The following is a 13,077-nucleotide window of genomic DNA, read 5'->3' as shown; positions in this document are numbered from 1 at the left end:
ATCGGCGAGATGCTTTGAGAGCCTTGTATTTCAAGTATTGTCCGCTCCGCAATTGATTGCAAGTTGTGAGATGCAGCAAACCTCATGAGATGGAGTCAGGAATACGACAATTAAAAAAAAAAAAGGGAAGTTTCTCTTTGTTACATTCAGGGTCTAATAAGTACAGCCAGAGAAATCTGGAGGCTAAAAAACAGAGGCAAATACAGAGACCTCAGAATTGCTTTAAATTTGTTTCGATTTTGAATTCACTCTTGTCATGCTTCAGGGCATGATTCATGAGTTTTAAATACTGGGGGTCGACAGTACTATTTTAGTGTTCGGTGCTAAACTGGAAAGTAACCTTGATCATCGGTTAGGATCAGTTCGTATTACTGTATTTTGTATGGTACGGGCAGCTTTCTGTTGTCTCTAGCTAAACAGCACATGTTCTTCCTTCCTTATTCCTACCTCATTTCTACCCCACCAGTCTTCCAACAGCACCGACCTCCGGCTTTGGCAGCGCTAGGTAGCGTTTGCATAGTTCTGCTGTTGTGTGGAAATTTTGTGTAAGGCGTAGAAATATGTCTATTTTGTTTCCCTTACAAATGCTCTTAGGAACATAAACACATAATTTTGGTTAAAATGTGGTGTATTTGTCTGTCCCCCAGCCCTGCTCTCACACTTGTGTGTATGCATGTGTCAAATGTGGCTTGCATCATGCCGGGACAAATCCTCCAGCATTTGCCTAGACCAAATCCCAGCTGAACTCCAGGGGAGTTGTGCCCGAGTGAGGGCTAGTGAAAATTGCCTGTTGACTCTTTGATTGTCAGAAAAATTAATCCTCTTGAGCATTGTTGTCCTCAGATTTGCAGTAAAAACAAGCAAAGGTTTTGACCCCAGTGTGTGGTGAATCACTGTGGCTCTGTTGCTTTCTGTGTTGGTTTGCAGCAGCCGGGATTAAGCCCTAAGTGTTTGCTGGAAAAGAGACTGAGAACGTTCTCAAGGTTTCACATGAGAAGGATAAAAAACACAAACCCGGGAGTTCTTGTGTGGCAGGATGGGACTCATTTAGAGCAGGCACCAGTCAAGAGTCGCAGTGAAATTGCTGCCACAGCGTGCTGTCATCCCACTGCAGTGAGGAACCTTCCCCTTAACCATCCGCAACCACCCACTGGGGGAGATTTTGCATTATTTGGAGTTACTGAGCTAAATAAGGCAAAGGGTATAGCAGGTAGGAAACTTATTCCATTTTGATGGCTGTCATGTATAACAATACTATTCACCGTGCCAAGCCTACACTCGTATGGGAGGATCATGTTTTATTAAAACCTGCTACTTGTTGTCACTCACTTGCTCCACTGTCCTATTCGCTGTCTCCAAAAATAGCATGCCCTGTGGTGGTGGCTTATTATGATTAAACAGATAAAAATAAGTTTAAGGTTTAAACACATCCAGGACACCTGAGGTAATACAAGATCTGACTTCTTTATGGAACGTGTGAAGTTATATTTTCCATTGCTTCACAAGACTTGTTTTGTTTGGCTTTTAAATCAGTAAGGTTTAATATGATCTATAGTTTGCATTACATGCTGGCACCTCAGGAATTCGTATCACTACTTTCTGATTTTTTTTCTGATTTTTTTTCTAATTCATAGCATAGTACTAGCTTTGAAAACAGAATTCTGTAAGACAGTCTTATTTTTTTTCCAGTGATGAAGTAATAATTCTGTATTGACTGTTACAGCTTTTGTATGTCAGAGAGGATTGCTATTTATTAGCAGTGGGGAAGTAGGTGTCCAGATAAAAACTATAGCATTTTACTCCTATGATGGAGTTTATAGCAGGAGCTTCATTTGTTAACTGGCTGTCTGTGGGCTTCTATTTAGCCATTTTTTTTCTTTAAATAAGATCTGTACATGGAGATAAGGGAAAACATTTTTTCCTTCTGTGTTTCTGCTTCCTCTGTATTCATTTGTGACTTCAAGTTCCTCTTCAGACATGCATTTCATCTGAAATAAGGGCATATGAGAGCACAAGAGGTGCTTCAGGAATGTAGCTCGATGTGACATTGCTGGTGGAAAAATCTGAGGGCAGTAATTGTAGACAGCAAAGTGAATGTCATCCTGTGAAGCGTTGCCGCAGGGTAGCGCGGAGTTAGAGTCAAAGTCTTGAAGACTCCAAAGTTCTGTTTTAGTATCACTGTTCATATGTTAAATATGGGATATGTTAAATAGTGACAGTGGGATCAGTGTTGTACAAAAATGAAGAGGAAAACACAGTCACTGCTCCACGCTGCTTATAACCAGTGATCTGTTGAAGACAATGGAAATTCAGAGCACTTCAGCAGTGTCTGCTCTGCGTAGGGAAGTATGGGAGAGATCCCTGACCTGGGAGGCACTCTTGTTGGACCAGTGTAAGGCTTGACCTGAGCTAATGAATTCTGTTGAAAGGCAAAAACAATTGGCAAAACTGAGGCAGTTTTGATTTCAGGATGAGTACTCTTCTCTGAAGATTGCTTAAATGTGCCATGTAGCTGTACAGTTTGATCAGAGCCAGGCCGTGGAGCTCAGACATGATAAGCGTGTTGGTTTTATAGTTACACCCATTTGAAAGGTGAAGTACCCTCTCAATATACAGCAGAATCCATGCATAATTTCACACAGATTTTTCACGCATGCAGGTTGAAAGATGCAGCTGGTGATTTATTTTTATTTTCCATGATACATATACCAGGCAAAGCAGATCACTTCTGTACTGTTGCAGTCAAAGAGCATTACAGCATCTGAACCTCCTGCTTCAGTTCTGTTCCACCCTGAAGACGATGGTCCCTAGGGTTCAGAGATGGACTGAAAGTAATGAGCAGAGGTTGGTTACTGGGTTGTGAAGAAAGCTTGGTGTGAACCTGAAGGCGTAGATGTCTTGAGCCATGCTGTGTGGCTGTTCCTATCGATAAGGGAGCCATAGGCTGGCCCAAAGGATGAATGCCTTCATAGCACTGAACTGACACCATCTCAACGTATGTAGGAACATGAAGACGTACATGTTCGGCGAATCACAAGGCATTTGCTCTGCACAAAAGCTTTCAGTGCCATCTTGCTTTAACTGTATCATGCTCCTTAAAAAAGATTGACATAGAGAACAGTAAAACTCTGCTGATCAATATAAGCCCTCAAGCGTTTCCTCTGTAAACCTCCATTAGACTTCCTCTTAGAATTACCTCACAGCTTTTCAGTGACTCTTGCACAGCGTTACTGGTGTGGGCAGGAAGGCAGATGCATGGATGGTGGTGCAGATGGCTTGAAGCAGGGCCTGTGACTTAATATGTGCACTTCTGTACACTGCCGTAAAGTTTTGGGAGCACAGAGAATCCATTTATGTCTTAACATAGGACAGTACTGATAATATCGGTCTGTGTCTCCTTTTGTGACAAAACACACAAAAGAAGACCCCAGAAACTCCATTTAGTTTCTCATATCGCAGTGCAATCACTTATTTATATAGTGTACTTGTGCAGGTGGTTTCGTTGAAAAATTGCTTCTTGCTCAACACGAAAAGATACTCAAGTACTTATTTGTTTACTTACTTATTTTGATTGCAAGTGAAGTTTGCAATCAAAAAGGAATGCGACAATAAATATAAACCACAACTCCGTTACTCATTCTCATTATACAAACCTCTCTGGGCCAGTGCTGAAGTAGCTTGAAGTCAATGGAAAGACAGTCAGTGACTTCCGCGGCCTTTGGGGTACGATGTGAGAAGAGACTGCAGCTTAAACTGGCCAGAAACGGAAACCCTCATCAGAAAAGCAGGAAGAGCTAATGGGTGAAATTCAAAGGTCTGTATTAGTGTCAGACTGTCTCTTCCATAAACCTCTTTCAAGATTAATTAAAAGGTGAGCTATTTTTTCATGTTAATAGCTTCTGTGAGAACAACATAGTTAATACAGCGCCTGCTTCTTGTCTAAAACAGGCTAAATCTCCCTGCCAAAACGAGAGCAGTAGGAAGCTCTGACTGGACCAGAAACGGCACTTTCAGGCCAGAGCCAGGAGAGGCTAGTCCCGTGGCATTTTGCTCCTGAACGCGAGAGGAACACTCTCTACTTGCCTTTTCGTAGCTGACTCATTGAGTGACATTTTGGTAGTAGGTGTTTCCATGCAGGACTATTGCTCATGTCACAGTGCAGAAGCTAGAGAGTGCAGGCAGAGGGGTGTTAATGAAGTTAAAGATGAGGCTACATTTCAAAACAGGAGAGACAGCTCTTCACAACTGTATTTTTGGTCACAGCTCTACATTTGCCTTCTGTTTTTAGATTCTTTGGAACATTTGCCTTTAATAGTACAAGGTAAAATATTGCAGTCACTGAGGGTCTCATCTTCGTGTACCAAAGAACTTGCCAGTTACAGAAGTCCTCTACGTTTGCCTTTTTCCTACTTCTCGCATCTCTGGCCTTGTCACTTCTTTGATGTGAGTGGGATCAATATCTGAGCTGAAAGGCAGAACTTTGTCCCAAAAGGAGAGTGATCTTATTAAAACAGGAGGCCATAATGTTATCACTATTCAAATTAGTAGTCAAATATAAGGAAAGCAGAAGTCAGCAGAAATTTAAGCTTTCAACAGTTAATAGAATTCATATGTAGCCCGAAGTTTTAAAAATATTTCATTTCCTATGAAGTTTGCATCCATATATGGAGTCCTCATTTGTTTAAATGTATCCGGTTGTCCTGTTTCAAGCAGGAACTCAAACTATTGCATCAGTAAGACATTGATTTTGCTAATTAGTAAAACAAAAATTTCCATTGCAAGGGCATTTAAAAGCAAAGTAAAACACAAGAAGAAAAAACTCCTTATTAAACTAAAATGTGGTGTAACAGCTCACCACATCCTGCTACCGTGGCATCTGCTGTTTAGCAAAGGAAAGGTTCCTCTTTCAGACGCCTTGACAGGTAGAGAGGTCACGTGTTACCTGCATTTCTCAGCATTATTATTTTTTTGGCTTTATGTCAGTGGAAAAGCTGAACATGAAAATGGAAAGTATCAGTTGAGGGAAGGCACTGTGGGGAACTGTAGGTGTTAGCTATAAAAGCAACAATGGCCCCACTCCCCAAAGCCAACAGAAAAACAGATGAAAAAATCTGATGACAAAAGTGCTGTAAATCATTGTACTCAGCTGTTTGATCTGCTAGGGATGAACCTATTGCTTAAGGGAAGTGTTATGCTGATATATGCGTTGAAAATTAAACATTTTGCCTACTTGCCTACTATTCCAGATCTGCTGCTAAGCTGTATCTGGCACCTCCACAAATCAAGTAATTCTCTGACTCTTGTCTGTCCTGTCTGTAAAATGGGTCTTTTTGAGTACTAAGGTTATGTTTTTTAAAAGATGAGCGCAAACCCTTTGCAACCTTTCTCTGAAAAATGTTACACTCATTCAACATACAACTGCTCCTGGAATGTTACTACAAATTTGAATGGACATGTATCCAAGCAGCAGCTCAATCAAAGACCAATGTTTGCTTTAGAAATGAAATTCAAACCAAGGCCAAAATACTACTCGTATTGAATACTGCTGTTCTGTATAACACATACAATACTGTTGTAGTAACAGATTTGTAAGCCAAAACCGGAGCACTCATGACAGCAGCCGGCTGACTCACCTCAATTATATAATAAGTATTTTGTTAGAAAGGTGGAAACTAAGAGAAAAAAATCAATTACTGTCTCTGTAGCAGCAGTATCTTGGACCTCTCTGAGGAATTGTCCAGTGGCCCTACAGTACTGCACAGAGCCGAGAGGATACCAAGTGGAAGGGGTGTGATGGATGGCAAAGGAGGTGGTGAATGGGGAACAATCAACTCTTTCACCCAATACAAGAATGAAATTATCAAGAAACAAGTTTAATAGAAAAGGAAGCACCTTTTCACCCAACACATCCTTAAACCCTGGTACCTATTGCTGCAGGAAGTCTCAAAGGCCAAAACAGGTTCAGAACTGTTTAGACAACTTCATGGAAGAAACTTCATCAAAGTTCACTAAAAACAAAGATGCAGACCTCCTGTGGCTCGTGAAGCCCTCCACCAGTCAGAAGTTATGAGTGTACTGGAGAAAGCAGCACTGGAGGGGTGCCCTATTTTTACATTCTTTCCTGAAGAATTGGCTACTGGCCATTGTAAGAGCTGTGGCCCTGGCACAGACAGACATACAGGATGCTTCAGCAGAGCCCTACTTGAGTAATAGCTTTTTTGATTTATTGGTGGGAAGGATGATTTGGGGTCAACCCTAAACAAAAGTATTTTATGTTTTCTTGCCCCCCAAAAAACAGCTTGGGGCTCAAACAAAACATTTCATTTGATCCAAAATAAATCATTTCCTTTAACATGCAATAAAAATTGTAATGTGTTTTAGAGTCTGGGGGTACTATTACCCCTATCTTAAAAGAGATACATTTTGCAGAAATCTAAAACAAAAAAAAATTGATGTTAAAGACCTTTCTTTCTCTAAGCCAAAACTATTTGAGAAATGTCATCCGTCTTTTCATGTCTGACCCCAAACTTAACTTTTCCCACCAACAGGTTTCCCTTGAAAATCCGTTTCTCAGAGCTGAAGGAAGAGTGGGGGGTCCTCACGGGAGTGCTGGAGCTGCGTGGCTGGAGGAGGCTAGGCCAGAGCAGGCATCAGGCAGTGCGCTCCCCTTCAGCCCTGGCCTGCACAAGTCTGCTGCATGATTTGGCTGTGTCCCCCCACCACAGGGTATTCCCTTGCAGGCTCAGGTGCTCTGGCGGGCTGCGAGGGAAAGCCCACACTCAGCACACTTCCCCTTTCATCTCCTCAGACAGATGCTACTTCTGAGCTCGCTCCGTATTTGTAGGGCGATATCGGCGGCTACGCACAGACAACGTACTGTTTCACTTCAGGCCTTCTGCTTGTACCCCTGTTCCTTTTTGTCATTTTTTTTTTCCACTGTGCTATTGGGACTTTTTGTGCCCTCAGCACCGTGGGAGATGAAGGGGGATGGATGAAGGTGAAATGAAGAGGCCCGTGGATAAGACCTGGGGACCTGTCTCTGAGCCACACTGCCTGTGGGTCATCACAGGAGAAATGCTGAACCTCTTGACTATTTTGGCCCCATTTGTTTGTGAGATCTGGAGGCAGCGGGTGCACTGTAAGGAAGTTTCAGTTATCTCCTGAGTACATGCTGACATTGGGTAGTGACTGTTGCTAAATATCTGTTAAATGTTATATGAGGACGCTAGACCTGTCTGCATCCATCAAGATTGCAGAAGTCCATCTCTGTTGAGAAAGTAACATATAATAAAGGTGAATAAAATAGTTGAAGGTCAAATCCTTATCCTGTTGCAGTCAATAACACAACTGCAAGTGATTTCAGTAGGACACAGATTGGGTCTTGTCACTGCTGAGCCTCCTCGCTGAGGGCGAGCGTTCCCAAAGGACCGCAGGCATCCTGTGGGCCACGGCCAGGCAGGTGGGCTCCCAGCTGAAAGGAAAAGGCAGGTCATTGCTAGGGGTAAGCAGTGTTGCTGGTAGCACTTGAGTGACGAAGGATTCATCTGAAGGTACCTAATGTGACTGAAAAATGCAGTCTCTGATTGCCTAAGCCGCTCCTGAAGATGGATTTGGGGCTTTTAGGTCCTTATGCCACTGAGTTGCTTTTGAAATACTTTTGCTAAATGCTTTAGTAGGGGGAGGCTTAGGCTGGGGGAGGAGGCAGTATTACTCTTGAAAATTTTACTGAACAAATCGAGATAAAGTACTATAGGTGTGCCATAGTGTTAGCCTGAGATTCAAGATACCTGAGTACTAATCCTGGCTAAGATGGGGAGCTCCTCAGCTTTTCTACCTCCCTGTCCTCATCTGTGAAATACTGGTGATACTTATATTCCTGCTTTACAGAGGTGCTGTGAAGATTCATTATTTAATGCTTCTAAATAATATATGTACAAAGACTAATGAATGATTTTTTAATTTTATTTGATGTAATGGAAACCTACAGGGAAAGTTAACAAAAGTGTAACTCTGGCCCATATGAGAATTTGTTTTCATTGCCACACTCGGCACAAAAATATCACTGTGTGTTTGCTCTATACCCAATGTTGGTTTGAGAAGTTTATCTAAGAAACTGTCTTTACAAAAGCATCATGGAAAAATCATCCCACAGAAGAAAGAAGTGCATTGTTTGCATTCAAGATAGAGATTCAGTTCAGAAAACTGTCCAAAGTCTTGTAGCATGTAAATGGGGTAGCATTTATTACCACATTAGGATGTAGGCAGGGTATTCTTTGTCACAGAGCAGGACTTGCAGCTTAAATTTTTTTCCACTGTTTTGTAATATTAAAGATAAATTCCCCAACACTCTCAAGAGAGAGAACTGCTTTATCTTCACATCTGATTTCCATACTGCTCTTAGTTTGCTGCCATAAATAGGTAATTACAAATACAAATGATATTTCCTTGTTGAAGTAAGGGCATGCATATCCATGGGTATAAGTGGTTTCAGTGGCCAGGACCTGTGACACAAATCCTGACTGATTCATGTGCTGCAATTACAAAATGGGCAATAGGTCTGCAGAAGAGAAAAAAAAAAAACCAACTAATTGCTTCAGGAAGTTGGTTTTAGACAGGCTTGGCCTTTTCCAGTAAACACGTGGAGTTATCTGCATGGCTGTGAACAGCAGCCCACGAGCAAAGGAAAACTTAGGCTTTTCCATGGCAGTTCCATGACGTGGGCGTGTGTTTCCCGCTCCCAGTAATGCTAGGGAAACTCAGCAGCAATGATAGCCTTCCTGATGGCATTTTGTCTATCTTCATGTAAATCAGGTGGTGGCAGTCGCAGCAGGGAGGTGGGGTGGAAATAAAAGGGATGTTGTGTAGTTCACTGTAGATGGCCTTTGCCAGGTTCAGTCATTTCCTGTCCATCTGCCAAAAATCACAAGCTGATAAATGGACATAATTTGAGTGTGGGAAACTGTATTGCTTGATGATCTGCAGGGGAGGGGGAAAAGAATGAAAGAAGAATCATGAATAAAGAAAACAACACGTTATCAGTGGAGATGCAGTCTGACTGGCTGATGCTGAGATAACGGACCTTGTTTATTCCTTTCTTCAACTCTTGCCAAGGGTTTTAACTCACCCATCCCCTCCCGTCTGTCTTTATTGATAGGAGCAAAGGCTGCATGTCCATGTGTGTTGGTCAACATGAAAGGAGTACACATTTATGCATGTTACCAGCTACCAGGAACGGGCAAGCACATGGCAGTTTTGTTTGTTTCTTTCTTTCTTTCTTTCTTTTTTAATCATCCCACAGCGGAATAAATCAGCACGTGAAGTCCTATTCTATCTAGGCATTGCAGCTTCAAATACCCTGTTAAGCACCTGACAGCTCGGTGCCATTAGCATGTACCATGGCTGACATACTTTCCAAATGGCTCTTTTTCTGGAATGGGTAGTTTATTCAAAGACTTCCTGTGGTGGTTCTTTACTTGAAGTTTGAGAGCCAGTTGTAGAGCAAATGAAATGTTTTATCTGTAACTGGTTAAAATGTTAAATATGTTTGATGCAATCGAGGACCCAGGATGCTACTTTTCTTGTTTGGTTTTACACTATTTAGCATGTTAATAACCTCGGTTAATGCTGTTGTTTTGCACTGTGGCCAGCCTTTACCAGCTCCTTATTGGTGTTATGCTTAATGTTCAAGAACCATATGGAAACTGTGAAGAAATGGATGCAAGTTTTGGGGGGCTGGTTACTGAAAAGACAGGTCTGCAGCAGTGTGATTCTAATCAATTGCTTTTTTCTTGTGTTCTTTCTTTGCAGTAAATGAAATTATAAGGAATGACCTTTCCAGTACCAATGTCCATTCATAGCTTGCAATACTGGCCTAGTATGAAATCCACACTTTTGACTTAGCTGGTGTGTCAGCTAGAGCACAGAGACACTGAATAAACTGAAGACGTTGCCTGGTACCACTCTGATCTTCCACCTTACTGAATGTTAAGAACTGAAGATTTACCTCTTGCTTACAAAGAAATGGTTCTTCAGCTGATTAAATACCTTCTTTAAAGAAAATCATCTCAAGAGGAAAAAAAGGAGGAATAAAACTCCAAGATGGCGCATTTCATGGGACAAAACTAGGAAACTCAGCAAAATCTTATTGCTTCTTCCCAGTGCTGATCTTTTTGGCATGGCACCGCTGGAATACAGCCCTGGAAGTGCCTTATTTTACCAGGTTGTGGCATCAGGGCATTTTTAATAAGCTTTGAATTTGCTATCATTAAAAGTGCTGGTAGGTGCAGAAGCGATAGAGCTTGCATTCTGGAGAGTGATATTTGGGGAAAAAAAACCATAAGACTGTGTAGCAAAGTGGGGAGAGAAATCCCTACTCCAGTAAGATGTGTTTATGAATTCCAGAATTTCTTCAGCTTTTCCTCTGCTGTAATGTACAGCTTGTTGCCTTATTCCCAGTGCATTTCAAAAGCCTCTTGATTTGTCATCATCTCAGCTCTTTCTTTTTCATATTGTCTTTATTATGTGCTAATGAATCATAGGATTTTTAGTAGTAGCTTGTTAAGATTTTGATTTTAATCTGGCTTCAGTCATGGCACAAGTGAGTTGAATAGCACAAAATAAAAAAGGTTAATGGACAAAAAAATTGAAATCTATCTATTACATGATAGATGAATGTGTATGCATGTACATACATACTAGTATATATGCATATATTTATATATGACAAATAATATAGATGATTGCTTAGTGAGGGCACTGAATTTAGCAATAATTTCAATTTCTGAGAATGCATTTCAGATCCACAACAAATATTTCAGCTACTTCTTTTGAGGGTTTGTTGCACCTAAACCAGGTATGCATTTTCTTTCCTCATGCGGTTAAGCAAGCACTTTAGATAGGCAAGAAGGATGCATACAAGATAGACATTATTTACCAAATGGCAAAATATGAATTAAAGTAACTGTAAATACCATTATGGAAGAGTGTAAAATATTTGTTCAATTATAATATTATTATTCCACAGAAGCCTTATAACTCTCTGCTACATGTATGAAAAAGGATATTACCAAAAAACCACAAAGGTTTAATATGCAGCGCTGTATAGTGTGTTTTCAGATTAGCTGATGTTTCTGGAGCTACAGATAGGCATGTAGTGTAGCCTTTAACATTGTATTTTTTACAATCAACCACTTACTATATAACTAGAAACAACCTATTATTTCATATAACCAAAAAAAAAAAATAGCATGACTTAAATTAAAAATGTTTAACATTAATATTGTGCCTTAGGAATCTATGCCCCCTTCTGGAAATACACCTGAACTACACCTCCATGTTGAGGTAACTCATTAACAGTAATGCAATGAAGATTGAACAGGTTTCACAAAAAAGTGAAATCCTCCTAAACGTTTTTAAACATTATTCTGTATAATTATGTCTTACTTTCTTTTTAAAAAAGCCATATTTGTCACATTTGCACATTACTGTGAAGACATGAGAATATAATATGGCTATATGTACATAATATGCTGTTATCAGTCCTAATAATAGTCTGTTGTTCCTCACCTGTTTAATCCCAGTTATTTACCCTGTATTTAGCATTGTAGAAGTTGCATGAAACATTTCTTATAGACTGCCATATGAAAAGTAAAAAGCTTGACAGATGTCAGCTTGACTTGTAGCTAGAAAATAGATCCAATAAAGCAAAATGTTTTGCTGGAAGCTAGTCTTAGAGTGGTTCATTTTATGTTATCTTGACAAATCTTCCTTTGTCATATAAAATAAGCATTTTTACATTATATACATATATATAAATATATATCTCCATCTCTTCTATTTGAAGCTGTTTGCATCCTGCCGCATCCTGCTAATATAACCATCTTAGTATAGAAGCAAAAGTCTCTTGTCAACAGACTCTTCTTTATTTCCCCCTGCATTTAAAGACATCTCTGCCAAGGAGAGAAAATGATTTATGATAAAATTCTCAGATTTTATTCTCTTGGTATTTCAGAAATGTCAATAAAGTGTGAGGGGAGGAATCTCTGGTTATGCCAAAGCGTTTTCTGTTCATATGCCTAAATACCTTGGGTGAGGCTTTTACAGCATAGGACAGCACACACACACAGACACACTCTCCACCACGTTCGCATTTCAGCAATAATTTTAGCAAGGTTTTCAACTGTACAGTTTGGATATGTTGCACCTCCTTCATCCTTATTTTTATTTTCATCTTTAAGCTATTTTGAAAAACAAACTGTTACTTTTAAGCCTGGATAATGGAAGATTATGCATCTCTTGTATATGTATTCATAAAATAAAAACGGAAGCAGAAATATTTCCCGTATGAGACTGCTATCTTGTTTTTGTACATGTGTTATAGTTGTTCCTCACAGTTTATGAAAATGGTTTTCATCAACCTTTTCTGAAAACAAAACAAAACCAAAAAGCCACAACGCTCTGAACTTAGTACTTAAAACATAACCCTATAGGTAGGTTTGAAAAGACTTTTGCCATGGATGATTCTTACTGTTAAAACTAGTCATCTGGATGAATTTTAATGGTAAAATGAACTACCTTACTAACAGTGCAACAAAGTACTTGTATCTACTTGGAAAAAAATGTCTTTTGCTCTGCCTTGAACTACTTCTGAAGCGTATGGGTTGCTAAGAGCAGGCTTTGGTTGGATGGTCTTCCATGCAGGATGTGCGAGAGATGTTTTGTTTAGGCTGGAGGCTCTCGTACCCTGCAAAAGGAGGGCTGCCCACAGATTTGCAGAAGAGGATGACTTGCTAGGAGATGCATATGATCTGTATGAAGGCACCTATTCTGGATTTTTTCCACCCTTGAAGGAAAAGGGGTAACAGGAGGATGTCAGCTTAGCTAAACTCCTGATTTTCTAATCACCTTGTGAGGTGCTGTATTTGTATGTAGCAGCATGCATCACCTAATGGGCCACATCATACAGAAACGCTGAGAAGACTGAGATAAGCTTCTTCAGGTTATTCTGGACCAAAGGCAAGTTATGAGATATATAATGCACAACAGTATGCCTACCACAGTGGTGTTGATTTAGGTAAG

At 40.3% G+C, this 13,077-nt stretch overlaps 1 protein-coding gene across 2 annotated transcripts in view; it reads left to right on the top strand.

The window, feature by feature from the left end:
- The window catches only part of NFATC1 (nuclear factor of activated T cells 1), a 117,411-nt gene extending 105,075 nt beyond the window's left edge, over positions 1–12,336 (top strand). For both annotated transcript variants that reach the window (XM_067290948.1, XM_067290947.1), the window contains one exon: positions 9,808–12,336. In XM_067290948.1, the coding sequence (XP_067147049.1) occupies positions 9,808–9,857 (50 nt within the window). In that variant the 3' untranslated portion in view covers positions 9,858–12,336. The remainder of the gene's footprint in view (positions 1–9,807) is intronic.
- The last annotated feature ends 741 nt before the right edge of the window (positions 12,337–13,077 follow it).

This window comes from Apteryx mantelli, chromosome 2 (genome assembly GCF_036417845.1).
Source record: "Apteryx mantelli isolate bAptMan1 chromosome 2, bAptMan1.hap1, whole genome shotgun sequence".
Taxonomy (NCBI): Eukaryota; Metazoa; Chordata; class Aves; order Apterygiformes; family Apterygidae; genus Apteryx; species Apteryx mantelli.
The sequence above is the reverse complement of the archived record's forward strand: the minus strand, read 5'-3'. Positions and strand labels throughout refer to the sequence as shown.